The 20,243-nt window shown below is 38.7% G+C and overlaps 1 protein-coding gene across 5 annotated transcripts in view; it reads left to right on the forward strand.

The window, feature by feature from the left end:
- STX17 (syntaxin 17) overlaps positions 1 to 17,048 on the forward strand; it is a 64,553-nt gene extending 47,505 nt beyond the window's left edge. For all 5 annotated transcript variants that reach the window (XM_061132144.1, XM_061132143.1, XM_061132147.1 and 2 more), the window contains exons 5-8: positions 3,580 to 3,695; positions 3,774 to 3,824; positions 11,575 to 11,661; positions 12,402 to 17,048. In XM_061132144.1, coding sequence (XP_060988127.1) covers positions 3,580 to 3,695; positions 3,774 to 3,824; positions 11,575 to 11,661; positions 12,402 to 12,641 — 494 coding nt within the window. In that variant the 3' untranslated portion in view covers positions 12,642 to 17,048. The remainder of the gene's footprint in view (positions 1 to 3,579; positions 3,696 to 3,773; positions 3,825 to 11,574; positions 11,662 to 12,401) is intronic.
- The last annotated feature ends 3,195 nt before the right edge of the window (positions 17,049 to 20,243 follow it).

Genomic DNA, 20,243 nt, shown 5'->3' on the forward strand with positions numbered 1-20,243 from the left:
TGCTCAGTGATACCATATTCCACATGCACTTTACACGTGAGTTGCTTGCAAGTGAGTGAAACTGAGATTGTTATGCAGCAGCAGCGGTCTTGACTTCCGTGGACACAGGGTGAGAATTCTTTGGCCGTCTTTCCTGCAGCTATAAGCTCTCTGTGTTTTCCCTCAGTATGTCTGTAGTAGTTTGTAAAAGTTCAAAGTCAACGGATGAACACTGAGATAGTGATTTTTAATACAAGCTGGAATAAATGAATTACGGAAGTTGTAGAAATTAAGAGGTTCCTTTCTTAATTGTTAGTCATGCCTTGAATTGATTAGCAATGTTCTGAGTTGTAAGTTTACAGCAGGATTTTCCATGGAAGAGAACAGATTTCTTTGTTCTAAGACTCCATTTGAACTAAGATGCATACGCAGTTTGGTTTCAAGTGAAACGTAAATGACTTAAACATTTAATTATTTTTTTCATTGAGGGAAATCTTTTATGTTTGCTTAAAATGTCAAACATTTCCCATCCCTTCATTTTTAGATCAAGAATTTTTGTATGATAATCTCTCCTCATTTTGTTATACATCCTGGCATACTGCATTGGAAGCTTCTCTAATAGTACAATGATTATGGCTTTAAAAAGTCTTTCGAGTGATATTTACAAAGTTTTGCTTTACATTTGATATGTTAATGAAAAGAGATATCATTATTTATCATCCTATTAAGGAACTTGGAGTTCTTATTACAAATGGAATATTAAGTAGAAGAAAGATCTTAGAGTAATTAATTACTTAGAAGTAAAAAGTTTTTTTATCTGAAAACTTAGGACATGGAGTAAATAACTCTCCTAAACGTTTGTAAAAATCAGAGCTTTTAATATGTTGGATATTTGCCATATGTTGTAATGTAAAACTTTACTCTGTATGTGTTGATTTTGCTCTTCCTTTAAGGTAGAGAAATATATTCATTTCATTTAAGATTCAAAATTAAAAGAACACTGTCAATTCTGATAAACCTACAAATTAACTTTTAATCAACTGACTGCCCTTCCTAAGCAATTCAAATAGGTTTTATTTATTAAGAGGTAAAACATTCACAAGGTAATGAAGGTAATGAAGGTAAAATAGTAATGCAGTTTTATAAAATACCATTCAGAGGGGCTTCCCTGATAGCTCAGATGGTAAAGAGTCCATCAGCAATCCAGGGGACCTGGGTTCAATTCCTGGGTCAGTAAGACCCCCCTTGAGAAGGGAATGGCAACCCGCTCCAGTATTCTTGCCTGGAGAATCCCATGGGCGGAGGAGCCTGGCGGGCTACAGCCCACGGGGTTGCAAAGAGTTGAACACGGCTGAGCGACTAACACAACCGCGTAGGCTTAGAGGAAAAGAGAAATTGATAGAAAAGATGAACTTAGGAGTCATAATGACTGACTTTTAGGAATACATCAGGTCACATCACTATGTTACTTTCCTGCTTATAACCTTTAGTAGATTTCCACGGTCTTCCAGATAAAGTCCAAAGTCTTTAACTGGGCTGCAAGGTCCCTGCTAACCATCTATAATGTCTTATACTTGTAGCTGTATGTTTTCAACTTTATGCTTTGGCAAGACCGGACTGCTGATTTTATGTTAAGCTATACTGGGTATTTTTTGAGGACCTTTTTCATGTTGGTCTCTCTATTTAGAATTTATATTCCTGTCTTCTTAGCCCAGTAAGAAAAAATTAACCTTTTTTTAGTAAGTTGTTCCATAAACTGCATACCACATCAAACTCGGTCAGATGCCATGCCCAGCTTGAAACTCCCATAAACACTGTGGGTATCTGTATCTATTTATCTAGATATCAGTGCAGTCTCTTACTGTTTTAAGATTGCCTGTTTGTATGTGTACTTTTCTAGAATGTAAGTTCTTTGAGAACAGCTACTTTGTACTGTTCACTTTTTTTATCCTTGATGCTAAACCCAATACATGATGAATGCTCAGAAATATTGAAGTATTAGATGTTTTGAGCTTTCAGTAAGAAAGACAAAGGGAAGTAGACCTTCAGATCTCATCTCTCCATCTCCACTGCCACTGTTCTAGAGCACACCGTCATCATTTAGCACCAGACACATTGACAAGCCTCCCACCTGGTTTTCACTCTCTAATTTTTTATCTTTCAACTCCATCCTTAATCTGTTCTTCACACTAAGCTGTGGTTACCTTTCTAAATCTGAAATCTGATTATGGCACCCTCAATTTCCCAGTAGTCTCCAGATCCTTTTAAAAGTGCCATATTGATCTTAAGAGAAAGACAAAACTCTTTAATGTAATTTACAGTGCCATAAACAATGTCACCTTAGATTTCCAGCCTCAACCGTTGCTTTCTCTTGTCATAGTCTGTGCTTCAGCTGTCTTGACTGGTTTCAGTTCCTAGACTTATGCATACTAGTCTTTCTGACCTGAACATTCTCTCCTTCCCCTTCACGCTTGCCCCGGTGCAGCACGATAATTCCTGCTCATCATCAGGCTTTGGCTTCACAGCCTTGTCGGATCGCTCTTTCTCTGCAAGTCTCAGTGAAACGCCTCTCTTCTGTACTCACAGAGCATACCATACTTCCCCACATCACAGTTCTTTTCAGACTGTACTGAACTTGCCTGTAAACATGTCTGTCTTGCACATTATATAGTAAACTCCATTAACAGTAACAGCAGTGACAGTATTCTTAATAGATAAGCCAGGCACCATGTAAAATAAACATCACCTTATTTTACAAATGATGGAAATAAGCCAAAGAAATCAAAGAGCTAGAAAATAGGCAAACTAGGATTCTAACCCAGGTCTTTCTAACTAGGCTGATACTCCTAACCACTATGACTTCTTGGAACTGATTTACCTTAGCACATTGATTGGCATATAGTAGGCATTTTATAAATATCAGTTTAATGACATTGGTAAGACCAAGGAGGAGGTAATAAGAAAGACTTGAAGGTAGAGTTTGGAGTATAAATTCATCTTTATAGCAGTGTTAATGAGGAAAGGCTTCAAGGGTTGATGACTTAAAATTCAGAAAAGACATAGAAGAATGAAGGCACAGGCCAGAAAACTTACTCTGAGGAGAAGGATGACAGTGTGTGCAAAAAGATACACATGGTAAGAGGTGTTTAATAACAATTTACTATTACCAAAAATGACTGATTTTTCATTGCTAAAAATGCATCATTTCCCTACTTTTAAAATCTTGTGAATCTGCTGTTTATTACTAAAATAGTCAAAGAAAATGTTAATGATTTAGCAATGAAAAGTGTTGTTTCGACTAGGTTATCTCTTCATAGAACATTGGCCAAGTAGAATAGTTCTACTTTATGCTACTTCAGCATTTAGCCCTACTTGTTCAGACTGGGTAAGTACTATTTGTAGTAATTTTCTTAGATGATTTTGTAGAATAATTAAAGAAATAGTGTTTGTTAACTAATCTCTCCATAGATAATCAATTTACTTTTAGCCTGAACTTAATTAGTAAGCATTTCACATGGTAATTGTTTCATGGAATTGATTCATGCTACCATCTTTCTAACAAAGCAGATATACTCTAAACATGAGGCTATGTTCATCCAGGAACATTTCACAGTACTGAAGATGAAGCTGATCCTCAGAGTATGACTCAGATTTATGCATTGCCTGAAATTCCTCGAGATCAAAATGCTGCAGAATCATGGGAAACCTTAGAAGCGGTATGTTAGAAATGATTTTCCTTTTGGCAGCTGTGAGGCATGAAAGTAAGTAATTTTCTCTTTCTCTCTCTTTTTAAGGACTTAATTGAACTTAGCCAACTGGTCACTGATTTCTCTCTCCTAGTGAATGTGAGTACATAACTGTTTTTGACTCAGAGATGTTGGATTAATAGAATAAGAGGCTTTTATCAATTACTAGACTTCTGATTAGAATTTTAATAGAATTTACAATTTCTAAGACTGGTATTGAGCCATGGACCGGAGTCTTAATTGTCCTCAAATCCCACTTCAATTAAAAAAATTTTGTTAAGCATTTTTTATATAGAATATACTGGGTATTAGGGTTCTGACAAGATTGGATATAGAAATAAGTGAATCCTGCTCTCTGCCTTCAGGGATTTACAGTGGGTGGCCATAAACTTGGACCTCACCAAAACTGAAATTTCAAGAATTATTGTTAAATGCAAAAATAAGATATGAAAAGTATTATTGGCCCCAAGGAGAAGTGTTTAATTCCAAGGGAAAGTTGCAGGTGTCGTGGCGTATTAAGAATAGTGTCATAAGATAGGTAGCATTTGCTTGAGCCTTGGAAATTGAGTAAAATTTCCACAGGCGGGAATGAGGGGTGCAGTTGAAGATACCTAAACTAAAACATAGAGTAGAAAAGTGTATGGGCTTCCTGGGTGGCTCAGTTGGTAAAGAATCTGCCTGCAATGCGGGAGACCTGGGTTTGATCCCTGGGTTGAGGAGATCCCCTGGAGGGAGGGCATGGCAACCCACTCCAGTATTCTGCTCTGGAGAATCCCCATGGACAGAGGAGCCTGGCAGGCTGCAGTCTGTGGGGTCGCAAAGGGTTGGACACAACTGTCCTTTCAGGAATAACAAGTGTTAGCAATGTGACTAATGCATAAGGTACCATGGGTAAACTAAGCAAGGAGATTGAGATGCCATTGAAAGCCATACCAAAGAATTTGAACTTTACTTTGTAGATATTAAAGAGCCAGTAGATTTTTGAGCAGATAGAGCGATGTGATAGTCTATGCTTCAGAAAGATCACTATTAGCAGTGTGAATAATTGCCCTGGGTGGGAGGAGATTATAGGTGGAAGGACCTTTGGAATCAATTGCAAGAGTTTCACTGAGTGCATGGCGATACAAATATTAATACAAAGGTAAAAGGCAGCCTAGAGGCGTTTCTGAGGTCGACTTATGAGAAATTGGAGAAAGGTGGAAGAGTCAAAATAAATTAAGGCTTTATTCTACATAATTGGGTGGCCAGTGATACTGTTAACAAAGATTGGGGAACAAAAGTAGATTTGGTGGGAAAGATAGAACAGATTTTTTGTCATTATTTTTGTAAGTTACTCTTATTTTTCCTTCCCAGGAGTGTGTGTGTGTACACAGGTGCATGTCTGTTTCTGCATATGCTTCTGTCTGGGTTTAGTTCATTGTTCTTGATCAAACCATGAGTTAGGGGTTGTACATCTTTGAATTATGGTTTCCCTGACATCTGACTTTAAATGATAGTATGTTCCTAGGTTACACAATCTGAGGTTTGGAATTGGAAAGGACTTATGAGGCCTATTAATCTGATGCTTCTACTCTTGCTCAAGCTTCTCAAATAGATGATCTTTTGCCTCTTGAACAATCACAGTGCAGAGATACACTCATTCCATTTGGAGGCTCTAACTCGTAGAAGTTTTTTTCTTATGTAAAGTCAACTTTGCCCTTAATAACTTCCCTCTGGTACTTTTGCCCTCTGAAACCCTGTCCTGAAAAAGTCTTTTTTCCTTATAAAAGTTTTTCACCACAACCAACATAATACTCAACAGTGATAAGCTGAAAGCCTTTCCACTAAAATCTGGAGCAAGACAGGGAGGCCCGCTCTCATCACTTCTATTCATCATAGAATTGGAAGGCCCAACCATGGGAATCAGACAAGAAAAAAGAAAGGTATCCAAATTGGAAGAGAAGACGTGAACTTGTCAGGTGTCTGTGAATGACGTAATTCTGTGTTGGTGGACATTAGGGTGCTCCCACGTCTTGGCTGTTGTAAAGAGTGCTGCTGTGAGCACTGGGGTGAATGTGTCTTTTCAAATTATAGTTTTCTCCAGATGTAGGCTCAGGAGTGGTATTTTTGGATCATATGGGAACTCTATTTTTAGTGTTTTGAGGAACTTCCATACTGTTTTCCAGAGTGACTGTACTAATTCACATTCTCATCAACAGTGTAGGAAGATTCCCTTTTCTCCACACCCCCTCTAGCATTTGTTGTTTATAGACCTTTTAATGATGACCCTTCTGACTGGTGTGAGGTGGTACCCCATTATAGTTTTGATTTGTATTTCTCTAATAGTTAGAGACATTGAGCATCTTTTCACATGCCTATTGGCTATCTGTATGTTTATTTCAATCTTCTGCCCATTTTTAGTTTGGGTTGTTTGTCTTTTTTGTTATTAAGTTGTATGCCCTGTTTGTATATATTGGAAATTAATCTCTTGTTGGTCACATCATTTGCAAATATTTTCTCCCAGTCTGTAGATTGTCTTTTTTTTTTTAAAGTGATTTTCTTTGCTGTGCAAAAACATATAGGTTTGATTAGACCCCACTTGTTTATTTTTGCTTCTATTTTCTATTACCTTGGGAGCCTGACTTAAGGAAAGATTGCTGTGATTTATGTCAGAGAATGTCTTGCCTGTGTTCACTTCATGGTGTCTGTCTCACATTTCAGTCTTCACGCCGTGTTGAGCTTGTGTCTGTGCGTGGTGAGAGACTGTGCTCTGACCTCACTGATTCACACGTGGCTCCAGCACACTTGCTGGAGAGACCATCTTTTTCCTGCTGTGTGTTCTTGCCTCCTTCGTGTGAGTTTATTTCTGGGCTTTCTAATCTGTGCCCTTGATCCGTGTGTCTGTTTTTGCGCCAGTACCGTGCTGTTTTTGTTACTGTAGCTTTGTCATAGAGTCTGAGGTCTGGGAGAGTTGCGCCTCCTGCTTTGTTGGGTTTTTTTGGCCGTGCTAGGTCTTTCTCTCGTTGCAGTAGCCTTGGTGTGCGGGCTTCTCATTGTGGTGGCTTCCCTGTTGAGGAGCTCAGGCTCTCGGTGCTCAGGCTTCAGTACTTGTGGTGCCAGGCTTAGTCGGCCCACTGCATTTGGGATCTTCTCAGGACAGGGATCGAACCTGTGTCCCCTGCTCTGCAAGCCAGAGTCTTAACCACTGGACCACCGGAGAAGCCCTCTTGCTTTGTTCTTTTTCTTCAGGATTGTTTTGGCAATTCTGGGTCTCTTATGGTTCCAGATAAATTTTAGGATTATTTGTTGTAGTTCTGTGAAAAATGTTATGGGTAGTTTGATAGCATTAAGTCTGCAGATTGCTTTGGGTAGAACAACCATTTTAACAATATTAGTTCCTTCAGTCCAAGAGCATGGGTCTGCTTCTTTCAACCATCTTTCTTTTACCAATGTTTGATAGTTCTCAGGACATAAGTCTTTCATCTCCTTGGCCAAGTTTATTATGCCTAAGTATTTTTTTATGTGATTAAAAGGAATTTTTAAATTTTAATCTTATATCCTGCTACCTTCATGAATTCATTTGTCAATTCTAGTAGTCTTTATGTGGAGTTATTAGGGTTTTCTATATACTACTCAGCTATAAAGAAGAATGAAATAATGCCATTTGCAGCTACATATATGAACCTAGAGATTATACTAAGTGAAGTCAGAAAGAGAAAGACAAATGCCATAGGATATCAGCTATACTTGGAACCTAAAATCTAACACGAATGAACTTATTTACAGACCAGAAGCAAACTCACAGAGAGAACAGGCTTGTGCTTGCCACGGGGCAGTGGGCGAGGGCAGGATAGACTGGGGGTTTGTGATTAGCAGACGCAAATAATTTGTATCATGTATAGAGTAAATAAACAATGAAGTCCTACCCAGTCACACAGGGAAATATATTCAATATTCTTGTACTAAAACATAATGGAAAGGAAAAAAAATTTTTCAGCTTTTTGAGATCAACATTATCCTTCCTCACCCAACCATACTTCAGCCTATTTTCTTAAGAACCCTTGATTCTCTAATGTTTTTTCTAGGGTCTAATTTCTCAGCTTTTCAGTACTAGTTATTTACTCTAGTTTGTGGATTTATTTCTCAAAATGTAACACCTAAAATTGAGTACAGTAAATTGTTTGAAGCATTTTCCTTTTTTATGCTTCTGAATCAGAAGCAGCAAAATGCTTGAAATTTCTGAGTTAGGTATCTGTACAATCTGTTAATATAGTTGTGTATGAAAGAGAATTATATGATAATAAAAATATTTGTTTTTATAATCATGATTTATTAAATTTTTATAACTCAGAATCTGATCTAATGCAGTTTGTAAAATCTGTACATGTAGGGTTACACAGATATTTACATTTGCTGGAAATCATTAATATTTACACAATAAAATGGATGAGTTACAGTGTATGTAAATTACACCTCAAAGTTGATATAAAAAGAAAACTAAACATGTGCAAGTTCTCATTCGAAATGAATACATTTCTCTTCCAATGAGATAGGCACATAAAAGGGAATTTAAGGGTTTGTGGCAACTTAACAAGTTATATTTCCTATTAGGTTATGTAAGCAGCTCCCAACCCCTAATCTGAGGAAGATTTGTACAAGAAAACTTTGGGTATAACCATGGCTCTATACAGACGTCCTCTTTATAATAGTCTGTGTAAGGACATGAGACAGAATGCTATTAGGCAAAAGCTCAAAGCAGAGCCCCTGATGACTGTTCCCAGAGTGACTGCGTCCTCATGACCACATGGTCATGGACTCAACAGAAACTCCATTTAGACACGATACGATTTGGAAACATAACTGGAGTGACCACATCCTTTCATTATCATCACATGGACATGATAGTATTTAGGCTAATTAACCATGTATTTATGGAATGCTATCTGTGTGCATAGTATTGTGCTAAACTCAGTACAATGAAGAATAGAGAATAGTATTAAAAAAGAACCTATAGGACAGTCAAGATGGTTACACAAAATTGTGAATGTGCTTAATATCATTGAATTATACACTTAAAAATTGTAAATTTTATATATACTTTTACCATAATAATACTTGCAAAGCTGTTAAGAGATCCATGTATATTTCAGTAAATGTTAATTAATATCTACTAGGCACCCTCTTTTTTTTCTTCAGCCTTATTGCTCAAGTGCCCTCTTCTATTCCTGCAACTGTGGAACCAGCCCTGTTTCTAGTCAAGAGGAATTAGGAAAACTCTGGGCCATTTGCTCAATAGCTTGTCACTATTGCTGCTCATCCAGTTTTGTCTCTACCTTTTGCCACATCCTGTATGGCTTTTATACTTAAGTTTTACTCCCAGTGCATAAAAACTGGGTTGTAATTGATTAGATCATATTCTTCTATTTATTATTTATGTGACCTTCAGAATGTTAACAACACTTAGCTTTGTAAATTGATGGGAGGACTCCATGAGATATTGTCTTATTTCCCACTCCCTTCCCTACCCTTGGAGTAGGAAATGCCAACCCACTCCAGTACTCTTGCCTGGAGAATTCCATGGACAGAGGAACCTGGCAGGCTGTGGTTCACGGGTAGAGTAGGACACGACTAGGCGACTCACACGCGCACCACTGCCCGCCCTGACCACTGCGTTCGTGCCTTTGTTCCTGCCTGTTTGAGGCCCTCTCTGCTGAGGGTTCTACTTCTGCCACCGCCAGTGCCTTTAGACGTTTTCGAGCTATAGTTCCTGTAGTCCCTCTCCTGTTACTGGAGTCCCTGATGTCAGCAGCATGCTTACCCACCCTGCTTACTGCCTACTCCGGGCCAGGAGACTCTGCCAGTGTGTCATAGCGTTTGTGTGTTTGTTTCCGGGCTTTTCTGTGTATGAGTGCATATAATTAAGGTGAATGTATTATCTATCTTTGGAGCTCAGAACCAAGATAGCTTAGTTGGTTGGGATCTAAGACTAAAGCTGGCCTTGAAAGCTGGCTGCAATTTAGAGAGAGAAGAATAAAGGAACATACCTGGAATTTTGGCATTAGTTTCTTAAACCTGTATCTTTCCAGGCACATTAATAAAACTGTACAACTACCAACAAGGGGAAAACAGTTCTTCATGGTTTTGACTTCAAATGCCCAAATTGCATTCTACTTGACAAATATTTACTTAATAAATCACATTTCCCCCTAGAATCTTAGGTGCTGTTATAACTGCTTATTAAGATTCTGTTATTTTTTTCAGGCAGGTAAGGAAACCTAAGTCAGTGTTAAATCCATAAACATATTCTTAGATTCTTTGGAGAATTGTTTTCCTTTAAAAAGGAAAAGTCTATTAATTACTCTAGTTTGAGAAAACGACAGTGATCCTCATAAATGGTTTAAATCATTGTTAAAGGGATACTGAGAACAATATGAGGTGTCAGTGTTAAGTTGATGGTTGTCAGATTTGGGAGGCCTAGGTCAATGAAAGCAAACATAAGTAAATCAGAAGCAAAAGGGAAGGTTGGTAGATAGAGGTGAGGAGGCTTTGTTGTTTGGGGCTTGGTGTCCTGTAGTGGAATAAAGTTGTGTATGTATGGTTTGGCCCAGCATAAAAAGCCAGGGTCCCGGTGGACAAACAGGGTCCAGATTGAGCTGTGAGTGGAGTCTAGTTTGGCATTTATCTGGGGTCGAAGAGGGATTCTCTTCTTTTTTCTGTGAATTACAAAAACCCTCAAAAGTAAGCAGTCTGTATGTTGATGTGATCATGCTTCATGGGTTTATACATGTGTGAGAACTAATCAGAGGATATGCCCTGAGCATTGGTTGTATATTATATGTAAATTCCATAGAAATAAAGTTTTCTAAAAATGGGAATATGTTCCTCTGTCCGGTAGTGAGTTCTTGTCCCTGGAGATGTTTGAGCTGAGATTCAGTGGCCACGTGTCAGAAGTGGTGCAGTGGGGCTTCACACAGCCGACGGGAAACTGCACTTCCACCCGGAGTCCGTGTTTCTGTTGTGTCAGCACAGGTGTTGCCATTTTATGTAGAGGTCTTTATTGATACGTTTGATCTGAAACTTTTTTTTTTCTTTTTTTTTTTTTTTTTAATTAGTTGGAGGCCAATCACTTCACAACATTTCAGTGGGTTTTGTCATACATTGATATGAATCAGCCATGGATTTACACGTATTCCCCATCCCAATCCCCGCTCCCACCTCCCTCTCCACCCGATTCCTCTGGGTCTTCCCAGTGAAACATTTTAACTTGTCATGATTTTTAAATGTATTGAAGTGTACAGGTGTCAGACATGGGGCAGTAAAGTCATTCACTGCTCCCCAGTGCATATCACAAATGGAACAATTTTATGGCAGATCAAGCCATATTGTATTTTTATTCCTAAAACATAATAACTTGTGTTTATTGGATCAAGGGCATTTAACTCCTAAGACAGATTTGTCTGTTTTAAACTGAATCTTCAAAGAAGAAAAGTTAGAAAGGCTTTTTGGTTTGATTTTGTTTTTTTCCATCAAACCTCACATGACATGTAAATGCTTATTTGGATGTTTTTCCTCCTGGAAAGTAGATTCATTTGGAGAATAATATGTTTGTATGTTAGAATGGATTTTAGTGTGAGATGCTTTTTCCTATAAAGGTGCCACCCTTTTCTTGTCTAATAATTAAGTCACCCTCTTTTTTTCATACAAGTGAATTTGTACTTTCAACATGGTTTATCAGATGCTATTAATGAACCGCTATTAAGACTGCAAGGCTGCAGTACCCAGGGCTGTGATTACAGGAATTAAAGTAGTGTGTATTGGCTGGCCGCTGCTCCCCAGCAGGAACGCTCACTCATAATTCCTTTGCATCTAGTCTCAGCAGGAGAAGATTGACAGCATCGAGGACCATGTCAGCAGTGCTGCTGCGAATGTTGAAGAGGGAACCAAAAACTTGGGGAAGGTGAGATTCTGCTCCTGCCGACAAATCAATGGGGCTCTGGCTCTCAGGAGTCCCTAGTATTAGCCCAATTGATCTGCTCTCTTTAATGTTGAGGGAACCAGCAATTAAGAAAATAAGGAAGAAATGACACATAGGTAGTGCAGGAAATCAATGGTGGTTGTAATATTCTACTCTAAGATTCCTTCTGTTGGGAGAGACGTTTTTTCAGAGAGAGAGTAAACTGAAGCCCTGCTCTGTGGCCCTTGGTGTTACAAAAGAATCTTTTCAGGGTCGGGGAGAGGAGTAGGGAGGGTTGGAAGCGCCCAGTAGGGGCCACAGTTTAGGGACACGACAGCACGCGTGGTGTGGGTCCATTTATTTCCACAGAACGTGGCTTTTGACCCAGGTACATAGCATGGAATAATCTGTGTGCAACATAAAAGCTTTGGGAGTATCTGTGGCTCCTGAAACTGTTTAGATAAGCTAGCTAGCTAGTTAGTGGATTGACTGTTTTGCAAGTAAAATCAGTCTGTAGCAGTCCACTCTTTGTAGCTCCTTTCTCTTAAGTTCTGAGATCTGCAGCAATTAGAGTACCTGTGGAATACTTTCTCCCCTCCCCCAACCCCAGAACAATCTCTAAGGTTAATTATGTGCCTCGAGTTAAAGAGGCATTGCCAGGAGTAATGAGAGGAAAACGCACATCACCACAGGGAGATATTCTCAACTCAATTTCTAAATTGAATTTTTTTTTTTTTTTACAGGCTGCAAAATACAAGCTGGCAGCCCTGCCTGTGGCAGGTGCGCTCATCGGAGGAGTGGTGGGGGGCCCGATTGGCCTCCTTGCAGGCTTCAAAGTGGCAGGAATTGCAGCTGCGCTTGGGGGTGGGGTGTTGGGCTTCACAGGTGGAAAATTGATACAAAGAAGGAAACAGAAAATGATGGAGAAGCTCACTTCCAGCTGTCCAGATCTCCCCAGCCAAACTGACAAAAAATGCAGTTAAAAACCAAACTTCAGTATTGTTGGTGCCAACACGTCTATCCTAATGACGACCTTCGCTGCTGTTGGACACCCAGTCAGCTTTCAGAACATGATTATGTCCAAATAGTCGCTGTAGATGCTCAAGTGGGATTGAACTGTGATAAGAGGATGCATTTTGTTGTTTGCCGGGGTATTAATGGAGATGTGAAAAATTGAGGAGCCTGGACTGAAGGTGTACAATATTTGTCAGATAAAGTTTAAGAACTGCCAGGGAGCAGATTTTCTACTTGGAAATGTGAAAACCAAACTTATAACTTTGATCAGGACTTGTGATCTGTGGACATGTTGGGTTATGGAAGGACCGTTTTCAGAATAGTTTCTTCCATGACCCTGACTTGGAGACTCCAAGGCTAAGCATATTGTAAATATGCTTCTTTAACTCCTAAGTATACATTATTTAGACAGTTTAGCAGAGAAAAGACTGGACGTTCAGGAGCTTTTCACATCAAATAGGGAAATCAGGATCTAGCAAGGGGCCCAAGTGAAGTACATAATGGAGTCCATTTGGTGAGCCCTGTTGCCGTTTGTCTAACACTGGTTTCCAGTAAAGGAAATAAATATTGTAAGAAAATGGAAAAAGAGGCCCAATTTCTCCTTCAGATATCTTAATTTGTGACACTAGCTTCTTCTCTGAAATCTTTCTTCTGCCTCTCTGTAAATAAAGAACACAGAGTCTCAAGTCAGCCTATCTCTTAACACCTCAGATATCTCGTCCCCTCTGCCTTTCAACTTTGTAATTTTGAAAAGTTCTTTGTCTTATGGGATGAATTCTACCCATGTGTAATGAAGACTTTTCTCATAGTCTGTTTTTACTCTTTTGTATTGTAGAGAGAGGTGTCAATCTCCAAACGTTGTTAGAGTTTGAGCTAAAAAATAAGCAAGGGGGGATAACCAGATCATTTCTTGGGGCATCTCACAATTTCAAGGGGCTCATGTACTTGCCCTGCAGCGAGTCTTTGACCCTATTTCTTCTGTCTTTTCAGTTGGCAATTGGAGGAGCTAAGAACTAGCTTTCTACCTCACTTTCATTACTACCATCCTTTTCCCTAGGTTTTACTATCTCCTGTGCTTTCCTTCACTTTGCACAGCTGCATTTCTTCCCGAGAATAGCATTCGTGCTTGCCTTTTCTCACATTCAAGATTGATGATGGGCAAGGCCTGGCACCAAGTCTCAGTCCTGGTGGAGGATTTGTGGTGCTAATTTCAACACTTGACATTGATAGCAAGCATGACCCAGCCCAACCCAATGTCTGTCTCAAATAGCAGGGAAATTTTAAATTTAGAAAAAAAGAATTTAAGATTATGGGCAGCCTCATCCTGTACCCTCAACTCATCTGAGGTAGGAAGGAACCACCTTTTGCCTTGTTCTTTATTCTTTCCTGAGGACAGAGGAAAGGGCACCTATACCACAAAAGATGTGAGCTCTCTGCTCAGGAACCAGATGGATTCGTCATTGGTTGAATGGTTTATCACATCTCTCTTGCTGAGTTTACTCTTAATAACTTTTATTGATTGCTATCTTTTACTTGTATGTCTAATCTAAAGAGACCTTTCTCTTTCATACTTTTTGCTTCTCACCAATGAATTCCAATGAGGCAACACACCATTTCTTATCATTATTGAATAACTGGAAAACATATTGCTCCCTGCTGACTTGTATCGTTAGTATAATACTGAGAAGGGAGTACTTTGAATAAGCGTCAGATTCTGATCCAGTATTTGATATTAAATACCTGTGAGGTTGGGATAATTACTTTTGAGCTCCACCTTTTTATGTTTTCTGATCCTTGCTGTCCCTTTAACACAGGATGTTCAAGCCAGAATGAGGATCAGAATTGCCCAGGGTGCTAATTTAAAACAGAATTCCTATATTTCAATTCCATGGGTTCTAATAATAGCCATTCTCATCCTGTCAGCTAAAATTATAAATTTAAGATATAGTTACATCAAGATTAGCTGAACTGCTGATTTCTGTAATTTCTTGTATTCTACCCTTCAGCATAACCCAGTCTTCATCAGTGCATATTATTCCTATTCTGCCAATCTAAAGTTGGCTAGCTCACCATCTTAACAGCACTAGGGATTCTTTATACTGTCAGGCTGGTTTTACTCAAGACCTGGTGGAGGAAAGAGGCCTATTGTTGACCCTCACATTTTGTTTTGGGATCTTTCCTTTTCACTGAGCCAGTGAGGGACATCAATATATGTGCTCATATAGGCCTTGAATTTTTTTTTTTTTTTTAACTGCTCATCAGGATGGGAATATTACTCTAGGTAGAGTAATATTTTATGCTTAGGTAAGTTACAGTCCTTTTTTAAAGTTTTATAATTTAAAATTATTTAGAAATTGTATCTAATTTCCTCATTAAGAGAGCCTAATAGCCAACTTTTTGTAGAAATTTCTTTGAGTGTTTAATCAACTATGAGTGATATACCTATAAACTGTAATGTGTTAGAAGTATAAATTAGTCAGTATGACACAGAAACCAGTCTTAAAATTGAATTTAATGCCCTGTAGTATCAAATTAAATTTATCTTCTATATGATTCATGTATTATTTTTACTGCAGCAAGTTAGAAGTAAGGAACATTTTAAGTTCTTCAAATTTACAGAGGCTTATTTGGATACAGGCAGCATTCCTAAAGCCTTGTTGATATAATAATCTGAGAATTTCTCTGTAGAGCAGAGACTGAAACTTTTTGGTTGTAATCCGTAGTAAAATACATTAACATCAAAACTCAGCATATGCATTATGGAACAATACTTAATGTGCAGTGTACTTTGTTTTTTATTGTTTTAGTTTTTAAAATATGCTAGTTGTAACCTATGAAATTGATTTCATAATCTACCAATAGGTGTTGACATTTAGTTTCTAAAAAGAAAAAAAAAAACCCTTATAGAGGAACTGATACTTATGGAATATCTTCTGTTGGTCAGGCACTTCACTAGGCATTTTATAGCTAAGGAAACTGGGTCTCAGAGAAACTAAATAATTTGCAGACGGCTATTCAACTGCAAAAAGGTGAAGCCAGGATGTAAACTAGGTCTGTTGAACTACAAAAACTTCTGTACTGTCATACTGTGCTGTTTCTGTATATAAAATTGTGATGGGCTAGTCACTCTGCTTCACCTAAACACCCCTATATTCTGTAAGGTAGGCTTGGTTTGAAGTTACATGTGCCATTCATTTACACTTTTCTTAAAATCTTCTTTTTCCTCACCAAGTGTCCAGCAACTTCAGAGTTTTTAATGGTTCAGACAGTAAAGAATTTGCCTTCAGTGTAGGAGACCAGGGTTCGACTCCTGGGTTGGGAAGATCCCCTGGAGAAGGGAATGGCTACCCACTCCAGTATTCCTGCCTGGAGAAGTCCATGGACAGAGGAGCCGGTGAGGCTGCAGTCCTTAGGGTCACAAAGAGCTGGACACAGCTGAGCGACTAACAGACACGATGCAATGCAGAAGCACATACTGCTGACTCTGGTCCTTAGGCTGTAAATGTGTTTCCATCCCACACACATCCTGCATATTTCCTTATCTTTGTGGGTCATAGTCATCACTTAAGCAGTGTTTTTTATATTGAATCATAAAATAAACTCTGAAGTAATGTTTTAAAGCAATTATAACTCATAGAGTCAAGTTATTGCCCTTTACCGTGGCACCCTTGGGAGGCCATGTACCTACTGTAGTGCTGGCAGTATTACTTAGAGTATTTTTGAAACTTTTCTTTTGGAATTGGCTTTAAAGACATTTTACAAATCACGTAAAAAAGCCACCTCAGTGTTTATTAGTCACAGATTATGCTCCTTTCTCCTTACAATGTCTTCTTTCTTTAGTTTTGCTTTTCTTCTGCTGATTTAGCTCTTCTAACCCCTGTGCAGGAGCCAATACCCTAAGAAGCCCCAGAAGATGGGTGTGTTGGCCAGAGGTCCAGGAGCAAGAATTTTAGGTTATCCTGAAACTGAGTGCTGGATAGGGAGAATTCTCTGAGTTCAAAGACCCTCCTCTGTGGGCTGCCCAAGTGCCACAAGTCATTTGCACGGGAGTGAGGACTGAAGTATCTATGAATCACAAGAGGCTGTGGAAGCTTAAATATAAACACTTGTGTACCACATTTTTCTCCAGTGAAAGTCACAGAGGCCAAACCAAGCCATTCTTTGTTCTCAGGGTCCCCTCTGCCCTTCATTGCTGCTACTCAAGAGCTCTGGGAAGAAGGATGCAAAAGGACTTAGGGAAACGGTTCTCCTGTAAAACAGGGCATTTTCTCCTCTTGTGATGAAGTGTGACATGGTGGTGGCTATCAGTGCTCGCAATGTTAATTAGTGAGAGACCTAATAAAAAACAGGGAAGCTTCCCCAGTAGCCTCAATTAATGTGAACAGTTCGGGTTTTGTGTTTTTATCAACACGTCGTGTTTCTAACAGGAGTTGCTTAGTATTTATACTGATTAATTTGACACCATTTTACAAAGACGCTTCTTGGATATTATAAACAGTCAATGATAAAAGATCCATATATTATCTATATTACTGCCCTCAGAAATTATTGGTATAGACAAGACAAACATCTATGCAATATTAACAAAAATAAATTTATTTAAAAACCATGAAAGGTGTCAAAGGCAAGTGATTTCCCCAAGGTTAAAGCTAGTTAACACAAAAGTTAGAATTATAACCATGGTCCAAGAAAAAAAATCCTCAAATAATTTAACTGAGTTTCTGTTATGCCATATCAATTTGCTTGCTGAAGTTTGTGGTCTTTCAGACCAACATTAACATTCCAAATCAGTCAACAGCTCTAGTGGAAAGAGAATTCACTGGGGAATCAGGTCAGGGTTCTAGTTTTGTCTTTGTCTATTGTAGTAAGCTTTTACCCAGGGTGGCTGCTTTCTCCCATTCTCTAGCCAGGGATTCCCCCAACCTAACATTCTCCATTCTTTATATTTAACCTCCTCCTGGGTCTTGTCAACTGTTTGAATATTAGTTTTTTTCATTTCTTAGAGCTATTCATAGCCATCACTCTAGTAAAAGACTATATTACCTCACATCCCATGCCTTATCCTCCCCAACTTTAGACCATTCCTCACATCACCATCACAAAAGTCATCTTTTATTTTTCTGCTGAAATATTTTCAGCAGCTCCTATTGAATAGCTGATCAAGCTTGTCCCTTCCATATTTTGGCCCCAGCTTGTCTCTTCAGACTCACTACTCACCACATAACAGTGCCACTGAAAACCAGACATTCTTTAGGTTTTTCTATGGTGAAGGGACAAAATGGTTATAAACTATGTTTACATTTTTTCCAGATTAATTTCTGTAACATTACATTTTACAAAACTAACCAGCTGAGTTTTCTTTAAGCTCTTGAACAAGCCTAAAAGTTGTTTCCTGAGAAAAAATCTTTTGTCCCCCCGCACCCCAAGAAGAAACTGTATTCAGTTTCTTAGCCTTCAAACAATGTCAGTCTTGCCAGCTGTGCATTGGATAGCCAAAGCCATGAGAATTTTAATTTAGCAGCATAGAAACTCCAGATGAGAACTGACTATTGTCAAGCTCCTGTGAGAAACTTGACTGATCAGTAGTTGAGGAAAGCACACAAGAGTACATTTCTCAAGTACTAGAGATTGGTTAATCACTAAAAGAGATGTTTACCTGGGTTTCATTAATTAACCCCCCATGATGTCTTCCATTTTACTGCTAAAACCTTTGGTGTTAGCAAGGGTCAGCGCAAGAAAAGGCCCAACAGTGAGAATTTCTACAATTCTGTAAAGCCTCCTGAATTCACTTATTATGTTGCTGAGTGGTGCTTATATAAGGAAACATGCAATAAATTCACTTATTCAACAAACATTTAACAATGCCTGTTGTATGTTGGGTGCCAGTGCCATGTGTAGAAGATATTAGACCTATAGAATCTACCCTTGTAAACCATTCAGGCTGATGAATTCAGACACTCAAAGCAAGTAAATCACCATAAGACATGGTAAGTACCCTAAGAGAGGAGAGCAAAGTATGAAGATACAGAGAATGGAGTGACTTGTTCTGCCTGAAAAAGAAGGGGAAGACTTTGTAGAACATGTGGTATTTGAGCAGTGCTCCGAAGAAGAATATGCCTGACTGAAGACCGGATTTGTAAGCTTTCAAGTGGCAAAGGAATTGCAAGTACAAAGGGTTTAAAACATGAACAAGTATAGTGTGCTTAGAGAAAACGAAGGAGTTAAATGTGAGTGATGAAGCTGGTTAGATGAGTATACAGTTTTTATATGTGTGTGTGTATGTATTTAATATATACATTTAATAATTATTTGTTTAAATGGATTCTTTGTATCAGATAAGACTGTTACAACCCTCTAAGTTCTTTGTTTTGCCTTCCCTGCCAGAGAAGTTAGTAATAAAACTCACATTTGCCTGGGCTCTTTGTACATGCAGTGTGCTTGCTTCTCTTCCCCACATGTGAGAGATGGTTTGTGCTTTCTTGCCTCTGCTGTGAGATCCCCTGCTTGACACAGAATGTCTGCTTTCTTCCTATCCTGTTATTCATTCCATAAATATTTATTGAAAACCCACTGAGAAAATAGTCATGAAATTTACTTTTGCCTTTTAGTGTCCAAAACCTTCATGGCCCAGTTTCCCTTCTCTGTGTGAGTATTTCTTGACAACTGCAATTCATTTGGCTTTCATTTTCACTTGGGGCTAATTCTGCAGTGTTTTATAACTTAATAGGTATAAAATTTTTCATTTGTGGTAGTGTGGTCTCTCCAACTAGAATGCTCCATAGATCTTAGTTCTTATAGGGCAGAGACTGTATCATCTGCTTCTTAGAGTATTTTACAACACAAAGTACAGTGATGAGAAGGGAAGCAGCAGCTATACCCGTTAGTGACTCCTTGATGATGAGTGATGAGGACGTGGCATGTGTGTTTTGCTGTTTACAGAGATGTGTATTGTAATGTTAAAAAGCTTCCTAAGACATACCAAGCCTTTGCTCAGCCCTCACTTTTGTATGTTAACATAGGAATGAATGATGCAACAGAAGAAATCTGGAAAACATCTCTGGGACTTGGATATCATGAACTGAAAATTTCAGAATTTCGAGGTAAAGGTATTTCCGTTTTTCCAATTAAAAGTCATGAGTTGGAAGAGAGAAGATATAAACCACTGAAGGAATGATATGGGAGAATTGGGTTATTTTCTGTCTTACCATAGAATTAGTGGTGTCAGAATAGTAGGAACCCAAGAATTTATAATCTGATGGTCTAGTATGGAAACAGAATAGGGGCAGAAATTTAATTGCTCTGTTCGGCAAGCAGAGATTGGAATTAGGTAAGGGCAAGGTTCAAGTTAGGAAGTAGGCGTTTGACAGGATTTGAACCAAGGTTTCTAATACTCAGAGTCATGCTTGTCAGTTAATAGGAATGAAGAGGAATGAAGTGCTCCTCACTAATTCTCCATAGATCTTAGTTCCTTTTCTTTCCTTTCTAGGTTTTATTGTTTGTAACAGATTGCTGCCTCTTTTCTGGGTTAGGGTGGGGGTCAACAATTCAGGACTTCCTTAGTGATCCCCTCC

Source organism: Dama dama, chromosome 29 (assembly GCF_033118175.1).
Source record: "Dama dama isolate Ldn47 chromosome 29, ASM3311817v1, whole genome shotgun sequence".
Lineage (NCBI taxonomy): Eukaryota > Metazoa > Chordata > Mammalia > Artiodactyla > Cervidae > Dama > Dama dama.